The 18587-nt window shown below is 34.0% G+C and overlaps 6 protein-coding genes and 1 pseudogene across 9 annotated transcripts; 1 reads left to right on the top strand and 6 right to left on the bottom strand.

Moving 5' to 3' along the window:
* The first annotated feature begins 21 nt into the window (after positions 1-21).
* Positions 22-4712, top strand: LOC139085735 (serine-rich adhesin for platelets). 2 transcript variants are annotated; one of them, XM_070633867.1, is made up of 5 exons: positions 23-354; positions 812-1006; positions 1115-1689; positions 1750-1887; positions 2015-4712. In XM_070633867.1, the coding sequence occupies exons 1-5, from the start codon at positions 221-223 to the stop codon at positions 3415-3417; spliced, it is 2445 nt and encodes an 814-aa protein (XP_070489968.1). In that variant the 5' UTR covers positions 23-220; the 3' UTR covers positions 3418-4712. The 2 variants fall into 2 exon arrangements, with proteins under 2 accessions (XP_070489971.1, XP_070489968.1); XM_070633870.1 differs by lacking the exon at positions 812-1006 and having other exon boundaries at positions 22-354.
* Positions 4696-6978, bottom strand: GCS2beta (glucosidase 2 subunit beta). Of its 3 annotated transcripts, none has more exons than XM_070633872.1 (4): positions 6828-6978; positions 6628-6761; positions 6462-6557; positions 4696-6399 (listed from the first exon to the last, which is right to left on the bottom strand). In XM_070633872.1, exons 2-4 carry the CDS (start codon positions 6704-6706, stop codon positions 4991-4993), a joined length of 1584 nt encoding a protein of 527 aa, XP_070489973.1. In that variant the 5' UTR covers positions 6707-6761; positions 6828-6978; the 3' UTR covers positions 4696-4990. The 3 variants fall into 3 exon arrangements, with proteins under 3 accessions (XP_070489973.1, XP_070489974.1, XP_070489972.1); XM_070633873.1 differs by having other exon boundaries at positions 6628-6756; positions 6828-6850; XM_070633871.1 differs by having other exon boundaries at positions 6628-6870.
* Positions 6979-7160: 182 nt separating this feature from the next.
* On the bottom strand, positions 7161-8613 carry LOC139085737 (retinol dehydrogenase 13-like). The gene is made up of 2 exons (XM_070633874.1): positions 8542-8613; positions 7161-8479 (listed from the first exon to the last, which is right to left on the bottom strand). Exons 1-2 carry the CDS (start codon positions 8547-8549, stop codon positions 7594-7596), a joined length of 894 nt encoding a protein of 297 aa, XP_070489975.1. The 5' UTR covers positions 8550-8613; the 3' UTR covers positions 7161-7593.
* Positions 8614-9171: 558 nt separating this feature from the next.
* On the bottom strand, positions 9172-10346 carry LOC139085782 (retinol dehydrogenase 13-like). Its single transcript, XM_070633929.1, has 2 exons — positions 10204-10346; positions 9172-10147 (listed from the first exon to the last, which is right to left on the bottom strand). The coding sequence occupies exons 1-2, from the start codon at positions 10209-10211 to the stop codon at positions 9265-9267; spliced, it is 891 nt and encodes a 296-aa protein (XP_070490030.1). The 5' UTR covers positions 10212-10346; the 3' UTR covers positions 9172-9264.
* Positions 10347-10570: 224 nt separating this feature from the next.
* On the bottom strand, positions 10571-11656 carry LOC139085781 (retinol dehydrogenase 13-like). Its single transcript, XM_070633928.1, has 2 exons — positions 11517-11656; positions 10571-11456 (listed from the first exon to the last, which is right to left on the bottom strand). Exons 1-2 carry the CDS (start codon positions 11522-11524, stop codon positions 10571-10573), a joined length of 894 nt encoding a protein of 297 aa, XP_070490029.1. The 5' UTR covers positions 11525-11656.
* Positions 11657-12528: 872 nt separating this feature from the next.
* LOC139085760 (retinol dehydrogenase 13-like) lies at positions 12529-13605 on the bottom strand. The gene is made up of 2 exons (XM_070633902.1): positions 13524-13605; positions 12529-13453 (listed from the first exon to the last, which is right to left on the bottom strand). The coding sequence occupies exons 1-2, from the start codon at positions 13529-13531 to the stop codon at positions 12568-12570; spliced, it is 894 nt and encodes a 297-aa protein (XP_070490003.1). The 5' UTR covers positions 13532-13605; the 3' UTR covers positions 12529-12567.
* Positions 13606-14625: 1020 nt separating this feature from the next.
* LOC139085758 (retinol dehydrogenase 13 pseudogene) lies at positions 14626-15601 on the bottom strand (annotated as a pseudogene).
* Between the last annotated feature and the right edge of the window lie 2986 nt (positions 15602-18587).

The raw sequence follows: 18587 nt of genomic DNA, 5'->3' as shown, positions 1-18587 counted from the left end.
GGTTGAAATTAGGAAAATTTAAAAAAAGTGAAATTTTTATCACGGAGAAAATTTTTTTATGAAAGTTTTTTTTTTCGCAATTTACACAACAAAAAAAAATCAACATATATGAACAAAAGCATCGATAATTGCATCAATATGATTTTTTCTTAGTATTTATTGTTAACAAATTAAAATATTCGATCAATTACATGCTTAGTATCAATCATAATATCTCTAAATGCATATTAATGAGATGGAAGAGACTACTGAAGCTCAACCATTCAGTATTGAATTGATCATTAGCAGCATATCATTGATGACACTTGTTTCGATATTGGCATTATGCATGTGCTGCAAACGACGGAATCAGAAGTGAGTATTGCAAAATTCTAAAATATTTTTGTGTTGTTTGTTTTTTTTTTTGGAAAGCTAAAAAGAAGGCAAAAAAAAAGTAAAAATCCACACATAGCATTTAAATTTCAACAATGCAATAGAAAAGAGAGCATAAAAGAGAATAAGAAGTAGGCATTAAAAAGATTGAAACATTAATCCCGTTATTGGAGTAAAGCAAATATGTTTCATTCATGTAATTCTTCAAAACTTAATGAGGAAATTGAATATTTTTTTCATCGAAAACATTTTTCAGACATGATGTGTAAAAATAATAATATAATAATATAGAGTAATTGTGAATAGCTGTGTAATGAGATTGCATGTTCTCTTTTCATCAACAATTTTTTGATGTGTTATTTTAAGAATAAAAAAAAAACTTTTTATTATTGTTTAAAAACAAAGTAGTCTAAATCGAGAATTGTTTAAATTTATGTAGAAGCGAATTAGCTGGTATAGAAGGAATAGTTAAACTTAAGCATCTCGATGATAGTACTATTAATGTGAGTATAGACATGACAGATTCCAGTGATGTACTTAGTCCAAAGATGAGATTGGCACAGAAGAATGCTACATTGCCATTTGATGCGAAACTTGGGAATGGTAATGGCTTTCAAGACAATGAATTGAAAAGGTAAATAGAATAGTGTTGCATGACATTTAACTTTCTTTGTCAATTGTTCATCTAGCTTAATATCATGCAAATATTAATTAACACTTTTGTTGACTAATTCCCTTCTAGATCTTCAGCAAATGCTCCACATCGAAGTTTACCTGATATACCAATTGTTGAAACTGCCGTTTGTGATAATAATTCCGAACTATATGCGACTGTAGGTGATAAGGTTCAGGAAAAAGCTCAAAGCAAAAGTCCATTGAATCCTAAGAAACTTGTAAACATATCACAAAATAGTTCGATGAGTCAAGCAGATGACAGTTCGCCTTATGCACGAGTGAGATCACCGCAACACGCTTATGATAAACTTAAAAAGACAGAACATCCGTACGCACAAGTTATACAGCCTATGACGACAGGCGGAATTGCAACAGTTGTACTTGAAAATGTTGATGACGATGACGATGATGATGATGAGGACGATGATGAAACAACGATTGAAAATCCAATTTCACATCGAGAATCATCGAATAATGATCTCTTAAGTACTACAGAATCGCATTTAGATGCATCGGCTGCCATAAGTGGACGAATATCAGCGAGTCAAGAACTACCATATATGACACCGCCCATAATAACATCTATGACAAATGCACACAATCATCCACAACATTTTAGTGGTGATTCACAAGATTCCTCAAGTAAGATTGATGATGAATTTATTGATTAGCAATAGAATGCTAAATTTTGGTATTTTTCAGAGGGATATACATCAATTAGTGTACGAGAGCCATTGGCAAATATCATTGCACAAACGAATCAACAGAATGCACAACGGAGACGAAGGGAAATTCAAGATTCTCATAATAATTTCTATGCAACCGTATCCGATGACTCAGGTATTAAATTTTACATCCTATTACGTCATATTAACACATTTATCTAGTCAAGATTGACTTTTTATTTACATTGGACATTAGTCATCATCTTGTACATATTTGAGACTAATTTAAATATTTATTTTAGATGAAATGTATGCAGCTATTGAAGATCCAAACAATATAGGAGGTACAGATCTCTATACAAGTGGATCGGAAACATATGCACAAATTCAGGCGCCAATGACTGTATCTGTTGAAATAAACCCACCGCCAGCACAACAAACATCACAAGCATCACAAACAACAGACACAGCATCAACAACATCACATAGATCAACCGTACGTCCAAATAGTAGTTATCATGAGGAGACATCACAAATTGATGCTCTTAAAAACATTCATTCGAGACAAGCGTCGTCGTCGAGTTGTACAAGCTCCGTGGGTAATAATATTGGATCACCAAAACCAGAGAAACGACAAGCAAACTCGCCATTGCCACCCACACCACAAAATAAGATCAAAGATACAAATAATAATTCAAACAAGACACGACAAGATGTTGAGGGAATGTACGCAAAAGTCATGAAAAAAAATAAATTATCAAGTGTTCCTTTTGAAAGTACATCGCCAGTACTGCCACGACATGAGGTTGAAGTTCCAGAAAATACAGTCACAGAAATTAAAATCTCATCGGGAAATGAATACGAAACGATTGATAAGAAACGTCATCGAAACAATCGAAACAATGAGATGATAAATTATTCAGGATACGAAACAATTCCAGCAGATCGAAATAATAATAATAAGGATGAAAATGTGTCATCGATTGTAGTTTCATCAAATCCACACTATGCGCAAATTCAAGAGAAAACGGAAACAATTTTTGTAGACGAGAATATTCCGCAATATGAAACATTAAAGCTATCAAATAAGCAGCCGTTGCAACAACAACAAAAAGGTATAGACAGTATTACGACAGATTCCGATTATGATCCAAATTATGAAATAGTTGTTAATAAAAAGCAACAAAGGATATCAAGTAGTTCAAGTACAAGTAGTACATTAGTTGATGATGGATATTCACAAATTGGTAAGAAGCTAAAGCAACAAAAAGATTTTAGTGATGATGATGAAAGTATTCCGGGATATAGTACAATAAAGAAGCCCGAAAATGATTATAGTAGTATTGGAGATGAGCAGCGTAGATTAAGAGATAGTTTAAAAATGTCCGATAGTGAAAATGATAGGGATTCAAATTTATATTCAAGCATTCCAGCAGTTATATCGCCATCGACCGATAGTAATAGTTCAGATTTGCATTTAGATTACGAACAAATTACCAGCACAAGCATCACACCAACGACCGTTAATAATAATTTTGAATTATTAAGTGAATCATCAATGACTGAGACATCAATAAGATATGTTAAGGAGAATCCGTACGAAAGATTACATAATGAGAAAAGTCCCGATGTTGAATCAATCAGTAGTGGTAAAGGACAACAACAAAATTCTAGTTCAGCTGTTGATGATTTCTTTAAAGTATAATTTTTACATCTCTTATTCCACTTCCATTAGAATCTTCCACATACACAAAATATTTCATGATTGAATTAGAATGTGCAATAAAATAAATACTATAAATGTTAGATTTGACGGAGCGTGAAATCCATTGAAGCTATATTTGATGATAAAAAAAAATGTTTCTAATTAAGTTAGGCATTAACATTGTTTCATTGACGACAAAAGCAGGAATGGAAATTTTGTTAAAGATTTTTTTTTTCTTTTTTTACGTAAATCATTCCATATATACATGCACATACGTCTTTGTGTACGACTTATTGATTCGACTAGAAGAATTTTCATCCCTGCTTAATAAAATGTTGAAATGTCCTCGATGGACTAAAGCGCATTTTTGTCCCAGCGATCAGTAATTGATTAACGAATCAAAATCCAAGCTTACTTACTTCGCTGGCCATACAGATCAATTGTGATCCATGGCCTCCCTTAGATTGCGTCTGAAACTGGCTCTATCAATCAGACAATAAACTCATTTATCCATCTATAATCCAAGTTACTATAAAATCCATTCTGTTATTTAACGGATTTTTGAAATTCAAATTCCTAACGGCCTTTTAAAATTCAAATTTATTGCTGTGAAAATATTTTTGACAATGAACTGTGAAAAAACGGTCAAATTTTTTTGAAAATTAACCGTCAGAATGCTTTTGAAAGTTAACGGTCAAATTTTTTTTTTAAAAATTAACAGTCAAATTTTTTTTTTTGAAAATTTATTGTTAAAATTATTTTGAAAATTAACGGTCAAAATGTTTTTGAAAGTTAACGATCAATAAGTGTTTGAAAATCAACGGCCAAAATAAATTCAAAAGTTTAACGAAGGGGAAAAATTTCCAAAGGATTTTTGTATGGAAAAATTTAATTTTTAAATCATTAATTAAAGCATTTAGAGATAGTTTTAAGCTACCAAACCAAGCAATAAGCCAGTAACTCGACAAAACTAAACAAATGCTTCAAACCGGAGCTCACACCGATGTCTGATTGCTGAGATCTCACGCCTTAGCCAACCACCCAGCCAATCAAAGTAAACTTATAAGCTCTAACTTCAAAAAATGCGCCTAAAAAAACGTTAAAATTTTATTCTCAATTAGTTAAATTGAGGATTTTCTTTAATAGTCTTTAATGAAAATGATGAAATATTTATTATGAAAAGAAAATTTACCATAAAATAAGAGAAAGTTATTAGTGCTTAAAAGTTAAAAAAATGCCTCTAATTAATTATATTGAAAAAAAAATTATTAAAAATCCTTTTTTCACAAACATAATGTCCATGTTTTAATCATGAATTACTTTATTACATTACATACGATGATCCACAGAATGTCCTTCATTTGATTGATAATTATTTTCAGGAATGTACAAAAGACATGAACATTTTTTATTATAATTTTTTAAACACGTAAGTAAGGAAACAAAGGAAATGTAAAGTCAGTAAAATTTAAAAAGAAATTGAAATGAAAACTAATTATTTTGCTATCAGTGCTGTTTTTGTATATGATGTTCATGATGAAATCTATCGGTGGTGACAGGGTAATCAACTTTTTTATAGCTCATCATGAACTTCGTTCGTTGACGATGCATAACATGCTGCGGGTGTTTGAATTTTATAATTATATTCACATCTATTTGGTTCAGTTACACTTAAGATCCTTGTATCGAGACCACATTCGATGTCGACCATTACGGAACGTGCTGGACCATTCCAACATCCAGCACCATTTGCGTAAAGCATTTGACGATAATCATTGCCACGCCATCCATCCCAATTACCTAATCTCGTATCACTGCCACCATTTCGTGGCTGTTGTGTTGCCTTATCGAACATGCATAGCTTATAAATGTATTCACGATCTTCATAGTTGAAGCATTCGCCATTTAATGGAGCAAATTCCTCATCAGGACCAAAGTCCTTGTCTAAAACTTTACGTATATTATTGAGTTCTGTATCTAATTCCCTGAATTCTCTATCAGCTACATCATATTGATTTCTAGCTTCATTTGCTTCTTCAATAATGCGTTGTGTCTCGTCATCATATTGAACGGGAGGTGGAGCTTGTTGTTCTGGCTCTTGATCGTGATCATCGTGTCCTTCCTCATCCTCTTCTTCCTCATGCTGCTCATCAACATTTTCAGTTTCTTCATTCAATAACTCAGCTTCCTCTGCTGGATCATCATTGTTCTCAGGAACTTCATGCTCTTCTTCTCCTTCATCAGCTGGCTGATCTCCTCTTGGTGGCTTAAATAGTCCAGAATCGAGCATTAAGAATGGCTTCATTTTAGGCCATGCAAGAGTCAAAAAGCCTTCCAACTCGAGAGCATCGTTATCATCAAGGAAATATCTAGCTTCCTCAATTTCAACGATTCCATTTCTATTACGATCGAATGCGATTCTTGTTTGAAGCTCAATGATGTCAATCTTTCCATCACTATTTGAATCATACTTTTTGAATGTTTCCTCAGCTTCCTCGCGACTCTTCATCGCTTCTTCTTCTTCCTTTTGTTTACGATTCTCGTCCTCAGCCTTTCTATAGACATCTAAAGCATCAGTTTCAATAACTTCTAAATCAATCTTAATTTGTCTCTTTTCTTCTCTTAATTTATCAGCCTGATCACGAGATTTCTCTAAATCTGCCAATTTAAGTCTTTGTTCTTCCTTTTGTTTCTTGCCTTTTTGTGCCATTTCTAATCTAATTTGATTTCCGTTCTTAACTAGTTCAGCCATTTGCTTCTCTCTTATTCTATCAGCTGATCCTAACTCGATGCAATTATTGATGCAGTTAGCATTGCTGAAGTACTCATCAGATGCATCACAGCAGTCACAAATTCCATCATTGACACGGGAACTTGGAATGACTAAATTCTTATGACCTGCATTAACACAATAGAATCGGCCATTTGTGCAGGCTGATGTTCCTGGCTCATCGGATGCATCCTCGCAGTCACAATAGTCATCTAGTAAGGCACGATTAAATTAATACATACATAAATTATGAAAAAATATGAAAATATTTTACCATTTAACTGCGTGTATTTTATCGTCTTTTTGCCATCAAAGCACGTAAATTTGTCGTTCTTATTGGCATACAATTGAGCTCTAGATGGATCAATACCTGAAATATACGAAAAGGTCATTTAATTATAGATTTTCGAATGATAAAATTAATTTTTTTTTTCACTTACCTCTTAAAATTGGTTTATCACATAATACAGCGCAGCTAAAAAAACCTATGATAATACTTAAACAAATTGGCAACCGCATGATTCTAGCTTAATTTTCAATTTAATATAACTATATCTTATGTCTAGTAACTGCTCTAAAATTTAATTTTATAGTTAAGTGCTTTAATTCTTTTACTATATTAAAAATTCAGTTCTCTTACGTGTTATTAACATAAACTCCGGCACAAATAGGGTGAGTGTCTTTGTTGGAGGATGTGACTTCTGTGCTAGGAAGTGAATGTCACTTTCTTTAGTAGAATCCTTTAATTTCGGAATAAAACTGAAATTTTTGTTAATTTTGAAAGATTTTTTGGGTTTTTTCGTCAATAAATAAGGAAATATTGAATAAAAATTTGTTTTTAATTGATTTTCATAAGATTCAGCAGACATCAATGTTTGATACGGAAGTTCAAAACATTAGTTCTCATTGCAGAACAATTTTTGCGAATCGCAAGTTCTTTGTTTTGAATTTCAAGTAAAATATACTAGCTTACTTAGATTCAGGAAGTTTAATGAAATTTCAAATGATTCATGGATAAAGAAAACAATGTTTAATATCAGATTCTCATCACGAGCAGCACACTGTTAAAAATTTCATTATTCGCCGTCAAAATCGATCACAAACAGCTGTCACATTGTCATCAGCACACATTGACCTGCTTTTAACGAAACAAGGCATCATGAATAGCACACTTTGTTCAATCAATTCAAAATGCCAGCTTGTTACCGGATTTTGGATCAATTAACCGACTTGTGATATTCGTCGAAAGACTATTTGGATATGCTCTAGCACAATTACGGACAACCTGTGTGGTTTCAGTCCAGTCCTTGTCACCAAGGTGCACCGCGAAACATTAAAAGTTGTCCACTACACACAACACTGTGCTGCTCGGGATTATTTTTATGGGATCAACAACTTCATATTTATTACAAATTCAATCCAGTCAATTCCACACTCTTGTCCCACAACCACAATTGATCATCTTCTGGTCCTTTGATTGTCGGTTCTATTTTCAAACATTTATCAAAATAACATCCAGTAACTTCAGCTAACGATGGCTCAACAGCCAACATGACAGATGTTTGACATCCAACTTCAGGTGTGGCTGCAATATATTTCAAGGATGGACGAATGAAAAATTTTAGAACTGGATGAAGGTATCGAAAAGCTTCTGTATTGATGCGTCCAGGACCTAATGCATTGCAAACAACTCCAGTTCCTTCTAAACGTTTTGCTAGTTCCTTCATGAATAAAACATTGCAGAGTTTACTAACTGCATATGCTTTATGTGTTCCTGGAAACCGTTTTTCACAGTTAATATTGTCTCTGTCGATGATTCCAACTTCATGGGATGATGATGACATTACAACAATTCTGCTTGGTGCACTTGCTTTTAATAAATCAAGCAACAAGTTTGTAAGCAGAAAGTGACCCAAATGATTGACTCCAAAATTCATCTCAAATCCATCAGTTGTCCGGTTTAGAGGCGATAAAAGACCTGCATTGTTGATCAGAATATCCAATCGAGTCTCAAGTTCATGAAATTTCTTGCAAAATTCCCTGACAGATTTCAAAGAAGCAAGATCAAGTTTAAGGAAGTAAAGCTGTTCATTTTTGGTCGATTCCTTAATTTCATTAAGTGCTGCCTTTGTGGCTTCTTCATTACGTGAAGCCATGTAGATTTTACCACCTCTTTTTGCTAACTCATGAACTGTTGCTTTTCCAATTCCTGTATTGCATCCTGTCACTATTACAACTTTACCGTCAATTCTTGCACTGTCATTTATGTACATTTTGTTTTTGATCTCGTATCTGGGAAGGAATTGTATTGCTTAATCTGGAATGTTAATGATGGATGTAGAAATTGTACTTACGAAGCCATGGCTGATTTTTGTTTAAGTGAAAGAATTAAAGAACGACTAGATTTGATGATTTACCATACGTATGTGAGAATTTAGACTAATTTTGAGAGAATTGCCGGAGATTTTACTCTCATATTTTCTATATCATGAATGTGATTGTTTATGTTAACAGATAAAATTAATTTGGTGAAAAGAAGAACAATCTTTGCTATACGTAATTAACTCATTGAGTTGGAATGGGTTTCCTGTAATTGCGTTTCAAAGGGAGATATGCTTCTTTTATTGAGCTGTCCGGGATAACTCGGTTTATTGGGAAGTCACTTTGTCATATAGTCAAGTAATCCCCGAAATCTCAATCGTAGGAGCATGCAAGCGGATATCCTAGGACGTGGGCATAAGTCCTTAATGGGAGGGTGGATCAGAGATGGCAGTACTCCAATGAAGGCGCCTTCCAAAAAAAGTGTTGTCGGACTCCACGGAGTCCGGATTTTTTGGACTTTTGGATTCCGGACTCCCAAAGTCATGCCAACTCTGGGATGGGTTTGGGTCCCAAGTTTGAGTCTAGAGTGGGAGAATGGGTTTGAATCCCATTATTCGGAATATTATTTCTTCTGCTAAATCAACACATCCAAATTCCATCAATTCGTCTTTAAAATACCTTTATTTAATCAAATATAGTTTGTTCTGCCTGCTATAATTGCCATTAATTTAGTAAAAAAATCAATACAGACTCTATTATTCATTAAGTTTCGTTAGTTCCACACTTTTTTCCCACAACCATGACTCATCCACTTCACCCTTAATTGATACGTCCTTCTTGTCAAATTCGGAGTAATAATTTCCTGTAACCTGAGAAAATGAAGGTTCGACAGCAAGTAAGACGGTTGATTGACATCCAATTTCTGGGGTGCTGTCTGTGAATAGCTTAATCGTATTGAGTGTAAAGTTGACAAAAGAATTGAAGCCAGTAATTGATCCTGTGTCGACTGATCCAGGACATAATGCATTGACAGTCACGCCAGTTCCTTCTAAACGTTTGGACAATTCTCTCATGAACATGATGATGCATAGTTTGCTGTTGCAATATGCCTTAAATGGTCCAGGGAAGCTTATTTCACTGTTGATGTTGTCTTTCTTAAGACTTGCTGCTTTGTAGATGTTAGATGACAGCATGATGATTCGACTTGGTGAACTTACTTTTAAAAGATCCAGCAGTAAATTTGTCAGCAGAAAATGTCCTAAATAAGAAGTTGCAAGATTCATTTCAATTCCGTCCGCTGTCCTTTGAAAATTTGTTAAGGCACCAGCATTATTGATTAGAATATCCAATCGACTTTCAAGTTCATGAAACCGTCTCGAGAATTCTCTGATTGACTCAAAAGAAGCCAGATCCAGTTTTAGGAAGTAAAGCTGTTCATTCTTTGTCAAATCCTTAATTTCATCAATTGCTGTCAATGTTGCTTCTTCATTACGACACGCGAAGTAGATTTTACCGCCACGTTTTGCTAATTCATGTGCTGTTGCTTTACCAACACCTCGATTACATCCAGTAATGATTACAACTTTACCATCGATTCTTGCACCATCATTAATGTACATCTTCTTCTTAATTTCGTAGCTGTGAATTCATTACATTATTTATTCAATCTATAAAGTCGTAAAAAGTATACTTACGGTGCCATTATGATTTAATTTCCAGACTGAACAATTTAACAACATCCACTGATATTGAAATGTCACACGCAAATGGTAAATGAGTCAACCAAACTTTTTGAGAGAGCAACAAACTTTTTTGTTTCTCTTTTGCTAAGTCATTCATAACATTTTCGTCTGTGGCACAATTTTTGGAGAGCTTCTTATGGTTTATTGGATATTGAATTATGTGAAACTTAACATATTGGAGTAGAATCATAGAATGCTTTGAGATTTTTTTCTATAAAAAATTAAAGAATTTTGTCCAAAAAGGGTAAAGAGGGACAATTAGGAAGTTGTCCATCATATAAACATCCCCTCCCACTACATCCATGCATTACAGCATAACTTAACTTTCATTCAATTTAGTCAATTCCACACTCTTTTCCCACAGCCATTCTTCATAATTTTGTCCCCTGATTGACGGTTCCTTCTTCTCAAACTGGTCGTAATAATTCCCTGTTACTTCGGATATTGAAGGCTCTACAGCCAATAAGACTGTCGATTGACATCCTACTTCTGGAGTGTTGTGGAAGTATTTCTTAATAGGACTGATGAAAAACCTTACAACTGGATTTAAATAGCGAATTGCTTCTGTATTGACAGGTCCTGGACATAAAGCATTGACAGTCACACCTGTGCCTTGAAGACGTTTTGAAAGCTCTCGCATGAAGAGGATATTGCAGAGTTTGCTGTTGGCATATCCTTTAAATGCTCCAGGAAAGCTTTTTTCACTGTTTATGTCTTCCTGGTTAATATTAGCTATGTTGTGTAAGGAAGATGAAGTCACAATTATGCGACTTGGTGCACTAGCCTTTATTATATCAAGCAATAGGTTTGTAAGCAGGAAATGGCCTAAATGATTGACTCCAAAATTCATTTCAAATCCATCAGCTGTTCTATTCAGAGGCGACATTACACCGGCATTGTTGATCAGAATATCCAGTCGAGTTTCAAGTTCACGAAACTTTTGTGCAAAATCTCTAACAGATTGTAATGAACTCAGGTCAAGTTTAAGGAAATAAAGTTGTTCATTCTTTGTCGATTCCTTAATCTCATTTAATGCTGCCATTGTCTTCTCTTCATTTCGACACGCAAAGTAGATTTTTCCACCTCGTTTCGCAAGATCATGAGCAACAGCTTTTCCAATTCCTGTATTACATCCAGTAATTATGACAACTTTTCCATCGATTCTTGCACTGTCGTTGATGTATATCTTATTTTTAATCTCATATCTGTAAGTAAATTGCATAAAATGTAGATAAGATATCAGCAACAGCTGTAAATTCACTTACGTCTGCATGATTGTTTACAATTTAAGTGAGCGAATTTCACATCTACTTGTATTGATGATTCAAACACGAATGAGAAGATATTCAAAATTTGAGAGTAGCCGGTGATATTTCTCTCTTAAAACAGCACAGATGGATCTTTGTTTTGTAATTAAGTAAACAAGTGATTCACATTTTTGAGAAAACGATCTTTATCTTATTCGGACATCTACAGTTATTAACAGTTATCTACAGTTATCTACACTTATCTACAGTTACAAACTGTAGATAACTAACTGTAGATTTTTTGTTCAAAACGAAAATAATCGTTATAATTTTTGTTCAAAAATCATTTATTTTGATGAATTTATATCAATTTAAACTTATGAATTGATTTCAACAGCACTAGAGAGAATCACGTCATAAATCTAATTTTTGGATCAACAACCTTTAAAATCGAAGAATTTAAAATAAATATGAATTTTTCAATTTTTTCGTTACTGAGTCTTTAGGACTGCTTGTGACGTTCAATTCTGTCACGAATCATTCTACACTGGCAAAACAATCTTTAAAACAGCTTCTGTGGCTACTTTTCTCTCTTTTTCATACAAATTATTCACAAAAAACATTTTTAGAATTTAAACCAATTAAAATGATTAATATCAAGAATAAAAGGGTTATGGAACCATATTTATAGCCTAAATACACTGTTAGTGATGAAAACCTGCAACAAATTAGTGTATTTGATGCGAATAAGGAATAAAAAATTTGTTTGTTTACAAAATTTTCAGATTTGATTAACGGATTTTTTTTCATTTGAAAATTTATCTACAGTTTGCAAACTGTAGATAACTGTAGATTTTCTGTAGATAATCTACATGTTAATAACTGTAGATTATCAGTTAGTATTTTTCCGAACCCTACTTTATCTTTAATTTGTCTGACTGTCAATTTTGACAATTTGAGAATTTAAAATGATTAAAAATTCAATTTTGAATGTATTTAACATTTATTTATCAAAAATATACATAATTATCCAGTTAGTAAGGCTTAGTTGGTTCCATTTGTCACCTGATCACTGTTCATTCAATTTAGTCAATTCCACACTCTTGTCCCAAAGCCATTCTTCATAATTCTGTCTTCCAATTGATGGTTCTGTCTCTTTCAACTGGACGTAAAACTTTCCTGTAACTTCAGCAAATGCAGGCTCAACAGCTAACATGATTGATGTCTGTGCACCGATTTCTGGTGATGTATACAGAAGCTTTTTCATTGGTTCGAAAAAGAATTTAAGTACAGGATTTAAATATCGTGTGGCTTCAGTGTTAACAGGTCCTGGACATAAAGCATTAACCACAACACCTGTTCCTTGCAATCGTTTCGACAATTCTCTCATGAAGAGAATATTGCAAAGCTTACTATTTCCATATCCTCTCCATGTTCCAGCAAAACTCTTCTCACTATTAATGTCTTCCTTGTTTAGACTGGCTATTTTATGTAAACTTGATGCAACCACAACAATGCGGCTTGGTGCACTTGCTTTTAACAAATCAAGCAACAAGTTTGTAAGCAGAAAGTGACCCAAATGATTAACACCAAAATTCATTTCAAAACCATCAGCTGTTCGATTTAAAGGCGATAAGACACCCGCATTATTGATTAGAATATCCAATCGAGTCTCAAGTTCATGAAATTTTCGAGAAAATTCTCTGATTGACTCAAAAGAAGCAAGGTCAAGTTTAAGGAAATAAAGTTGTTCATTCTTTGTCGATTCTTTAATTTGATTTAATGCTTCCATTGTTGCTTCTTCATTACGACACGCAAAGTAGATTTTGCCACCGCGTTTAGCAAGTTCAAGGGCAGTCTCTTTGCCTATTCCTGTGTTACATCCAGTGATTATGACAACTTTACCATCAATTCTTGCATTGTCATTGACGTACTTCTTATTCTTAATTTCGTATCTGTGGATTAATAAAAATTGGAACTTTCTGATAAGATAAATGGAATTAAAATTTTCCAAAGTTTACTTACGAGGTCATTTTTGTTTACTGTTTATCCGCCGAGTATCAAACTACATCTAAATATGGAAACAAAATATACGAGCGAGTGAAGCATGAGATGAGCGAGAATTTTTCAGAGAGCATGAACAGATTCCTCTCTTTAAGCTGAAATGCAATGTTTTGATACTTCTAAAATTTCTGCTGAGTAATCATTGATCGTCATAAACACATGCTAGTAGGCTTTAAACAGATTTTGAGAATTTTTTGTGACTGCTTTAAATGAGAGAACTGATGACAAAATTATGAAAGGAATTTTGCCCGTGCATTTTAATGCTCTTTTTGAATATCTTAAGTCTAGAACTTCTAGTTTTGTTTCAAAATCTGGTTTTTGCATGCTTATTTTTTGTGAATATTGAAATTAATTAGTTCTGCAAGATAATTTACAAACTGATCATATGCGCATTTGTATCAATTAAAGAGAAGTCATATATTTGAAAATAAAGGTAACTATGTTTAGTTACATCAAAAGCATCAAGCAGTAATTCGAACCATAGTTGTTGCTTTGCGATTTCTTATACAGTTCTCGTGCCTGATTAAGATTGGCATTTATTGGAATGACCTTTGTCTAGAGTGAATTGCTGTTTAGATGAAGATTTCCCTAGCTAGACAGTGCTTAGTCATCTTTTCAAAAGCTTCCATCTGACAACTCTGGTTCAAACCTCAACAAAATAGAAATCCAATGAATTTACCACTCTGCTTTGAATCTTGATAATCTGAAAAGTAACAGTCCCGAGCATTACAATCCTGCGAACCACAATTTTTGTCGTAAATATGCATCAAAATCAGCCATCACATCGCCGTTAGAGCTACTTCGTATTTTACCGTTAAAACGACGACTAAGCAATGTCTCAATTAACACATTGTGCTGTTCGGAAGTTATTAAGTTCATAACATCTGCTTATCTACATATGAACACTACAAAAATCCATCATAGCTTATCAAAACCCCATTAACCACCAAAACTTCGTCAAGCTCAAAGTAGACTTGCATTTTACATACATAATGTCGAGTCTATTCTTTAATATGCACAATATCCAAGTCAACTTCTTGCTCTAACAATTTCAAACAAAATTTTATTTTCCAAAAACTTTCGTCAATTCCTCACTCTTTTCCCACAACCATGATTCATAATTTTGCTTCCTCAATGTCGGTTCCTTGATTTTAAATTGAACATAATACTTTCCAGTGACATCAGAGAGTGATGGCTCGACAGCAAGCATAACAATTGGTTGACATCCAACTTCTGGAGCGTTGTAAAGGAATGACTTTTTCAAGATCTCAAATAGGAATCTTTGAACGACATTTAGGTATCGAGTAGCATCAGTGTCACTTAAAAATGGAGATATTGCATTGACAGTAACGCCAGTTCCGACTAGTCGATTAGACAGCTCTTTCATGAATAAGATGTTGCAAAGCTTGCTATTCTCATAAGCTTTAAAAGTCCCTGGAAAGTCTCGTTCACAGTTAATGTCATCTCTGTTGATATTTGCATACTCATGTAATGATGACGAGACAATAATGATGCGGCTCGGTGCACCAGCTTTTAAAGCATCAAGTAACAAGTTTGTCAGCAGAAAATGTCCCAAATGATTGACCCCAAAATTCATTTCAAATCCATCAGATGTTCTTCTTAATGGAGATAAGACACCAGCATTGTTGATTAAGATGTGCAGCTTCTTCTCAAGTTTACGAAATTTGTTACAAAAATCCCTGACAGAATCCAAAGAACTAAGGTCAAGTTTGAGGAAATAAAGTTGTTCATTCTTTGTCGATTCCTTAATCTCATTAATTGCTGTCAATGTCTTGTCTTCATCTCGACTTGCGAAATAGATTTTGCCACCACGTTTTGCTAGTTCGTGGGCTGTTGCTTTGCCAATTCCTGAGCTGCATCCTGTCACTATGACAACTTTACCGTCGATTCTTGCATTGTCATTTACGTAGATTTTGTTTTTGATCTCAAATCTGTGAGGAATTGAAGATTTATGATTATATGGAAGGGCTTGGGAATTAAGGGATGACAACTGAATGTCGATGAACTTACGATGACATCTTTGGTTGGATATTTCACGGATGATTTAGAACAAATTTGAAATTTGTATCAAAATACATAAAGAAAAGTCAATGACTACTTTGATTGATTTTTCATCATATTTTCATAAAATTTATGGCATTTTGATGCTTAAAGTCGTTCATTAATCATAAATGAAGTTCAATTTCAAGGACTAGACGAACATCTGCATTACCACAAAATCACAGACATCAAATCCCCAACCACTAGAAACTAATTGATTCTAATTAATAGCAAAAATTCTTTAATTCCACCAATTCTTCACAGCTCACATCCAACATGCTTAAAGTCAATATTATTTTATAAATAGACCCCAAAGCATTCATTTCAGTTCCAATTAAAGAATGTTGTTGTTTTTTGCTGACGAATATAAAGTCACGTCAAAGCTTTAATTCTTCTTTGTTCTCTCATCTAGCATGTGTATCAATTTTCACGACCTTTAAAGATTCTTCAACTCTCAATCATCAAACTGCTGTACATTCATTTTTAATGCTTTAATCAATCATTGCATTGACGATTTAGATTCAAGATGCTGCTAGACACAACATTGGTAAGTCCCGAGTGGTACAATGTGGAATGAGGCAAAATGCAGTGAGCTACATTTAGGCAACAGTGGCGTAGTGGTTAGAATGTCGGTCTATCGACCATGACAGCCCGGGTTCGATCCCAATTCGTCAATTCAGATTCGGTTCCTTTTTCGCTGTTTTTAGTCATATCAACTCGGTTTGTGCATATTAACCGTGATCACGGTGTTCATCATGGTAGGCGACGTAGCGATGCCATACCGAACACCCTGTCCTGTTCGGGAAAGTAACAGCTTCCTTTCTTTTCTTTTAAAATTATTTTTTATTGACTGGAATCACGTTAGACGAGCCAAGAATAACAAATGAATTTGAATAATGTTCATTGACTTTAAAGTAATTTCACATGTGAAATGCTGCGTCATTGAAAAGATTGCTAGTTTGCATGGATTTACTTTTTTTTGTAATCTTATCGAATTTGATTACTTACCAGTTTATAATAATGTGAATGGAAGGATGAAGGAGTTCAGTAAGTTCATTAAATAAAGAGCAATTCACAGCTATGCTTAATACATTCTGTGTATTCATGTAATAAAGCTTAAAAATGCAAAGTTGTTGAATTGAAAATTCAAATTTTTGTGATTTTTAAGTGATTGAATTATTTGAAAATTTTCGTAACGGTCAAAATAAATTTGAATTTCCAATGCGGATAATTTGCTATTCACTCTCAATTTACTATCCACGCTCTTTTTGAGTGATTTTGTACTAAAAAGTCCCTTTTTCGAAACTCAATGAGAGTCAATGTCCTTTAAGCTGTCACTCTCTCATGACTTTATCTCCCTCCTTTACTTCCATTCCATTCATAACGAGGAAGGAAGACAAAAGAGATAAAAAACATGCAAATCGCATCATTAGAGTTGTAAGATACTTTGGTATGCGGTCCGAGGGTAATTATCAGTTGCCTTAATATTTTAACGGTTCCTTTTATATATATAGTCATTCCACATCCCACGAGAAGCTTTAAATGAGATCATTTTTTTTATACTTCTTCAAAAAAAATAAAGGAAAAGAATGAATGAACAGACATAATGTTGCAAGATTGTGAGCCTTATTTAATCCCCATTTAAATAATTTTTCATCTCTTTTCCGTCATTTTTCTTCTTTTTTCTTTCATTATTTTTTGTTGGTGCTTCTTGTGCTTCATCGTATAAAATATTTTTTATCTACATAAATTATGAGCTAAGAATATTAGATACTTAATGATTACCTCATCTTTTAATTATTTGGGATAATGCAATAATTGACTGCCTTGGGATATGCATAGAAATAAAATTTTTTTAAAGATCTATGAAGGAATTGCCAATTTTTGTATTTAAGATTCTATTGATGGTCTTCTGAACAGCATGAGGTATCTAAATTAGAGGGTTGGTCTGGGAGGTTGCCTAGTCACTACAATGATCTATTCAAATTGTTCCCGATCGACACATATTGAAATGTTGCCACTACGGCGATGAGGCAGCCCATTGGCAAATTTGGTTCTTTTCGCCAAGTTGCTACCACTTGTTTCTAAGTATATTAGTGGCTGGCAACAGTTCAATATGTTACTGAATCCAGCAAACATAAACTCCTTATGCGATGACCAAAGCTGACTATATTGCAGGTTACTACTTGCAACCTAACAATGACAAAGGTAAGATTGTCTTTTCCAAGCAACAGCATTACGACCTTCACGGTCGGATTTGATGCCGAGTAGGAAATTATACGGTAAACGGAAAGAAGATACACGTGTATAACCAGAAGGATCAACGCCTACTCTTAAATTTCATATTTGCATTTCATACAAACATATGCTTCTCTTGGTTGCTTGAGGTGTAAAAAAATTGCAACCTCCTTAGGGCATTACGTAATAAGTGAACGGCCTTATGTGGAATTGGCAAGGGATGAGGGAAGCCTAAGTTTGATTCGAAAGCTGACCAAATGGCAAGTGTACCTTCTCATGGTAGCCCTTAGCATACTTACTTTGAAGACCTGACAGATCAACTGTGATCCATGGCCTCACTCAGATGTCGCCTAAAGTTGTTTCTATCGCCGGCTTTCGCCTGCCAATTGACAAAGTGATAACCTGCCATGCAAATTAGATACCGCTAAATACTCCGCTGGTGTCCGAAAGCAACATATGGAATCGATAATATGGAACTTTTGGTTCCAGGAAGAAAACGAACTTTCGGTTCCTAAGATATTGAATACCAAACTGCATCATTTTTAGCAACCACAAACAATGCAAAGAAACATTCCTATTTGTTACAATTGTTACTGCTGACTTGCTTCTGACTATATTTTACTTAATTTTGTTACAGAAAACTTCTTGATGATTTTACGGATAATTGACTTATGTTGGAAATATATATAAATATATCTTTATAGCATGAGGCATTTTTTGGCAGCA

This window comes from Chironomus tepperi, unplaced genomic scaffold (assembly GCF_022539635.2).
Source record: "Chironomus tepperi strain 1889 unplaced genomic scaffold, CSIRO-AGI_Ctep_v1 contig_82, whole genome shotgun sequence".
Classification (NCBI taxonomy): Eukaryota; Metazoa; Arthropoda; class Insecta; order Diptera; family Chironomidae; genus Chironomus; species Chironomus tepperi.
Note: the sequence above shows the minus strand (reverse complement) of the source record. Positions and strands in the feature narration are given on the sequence as shown.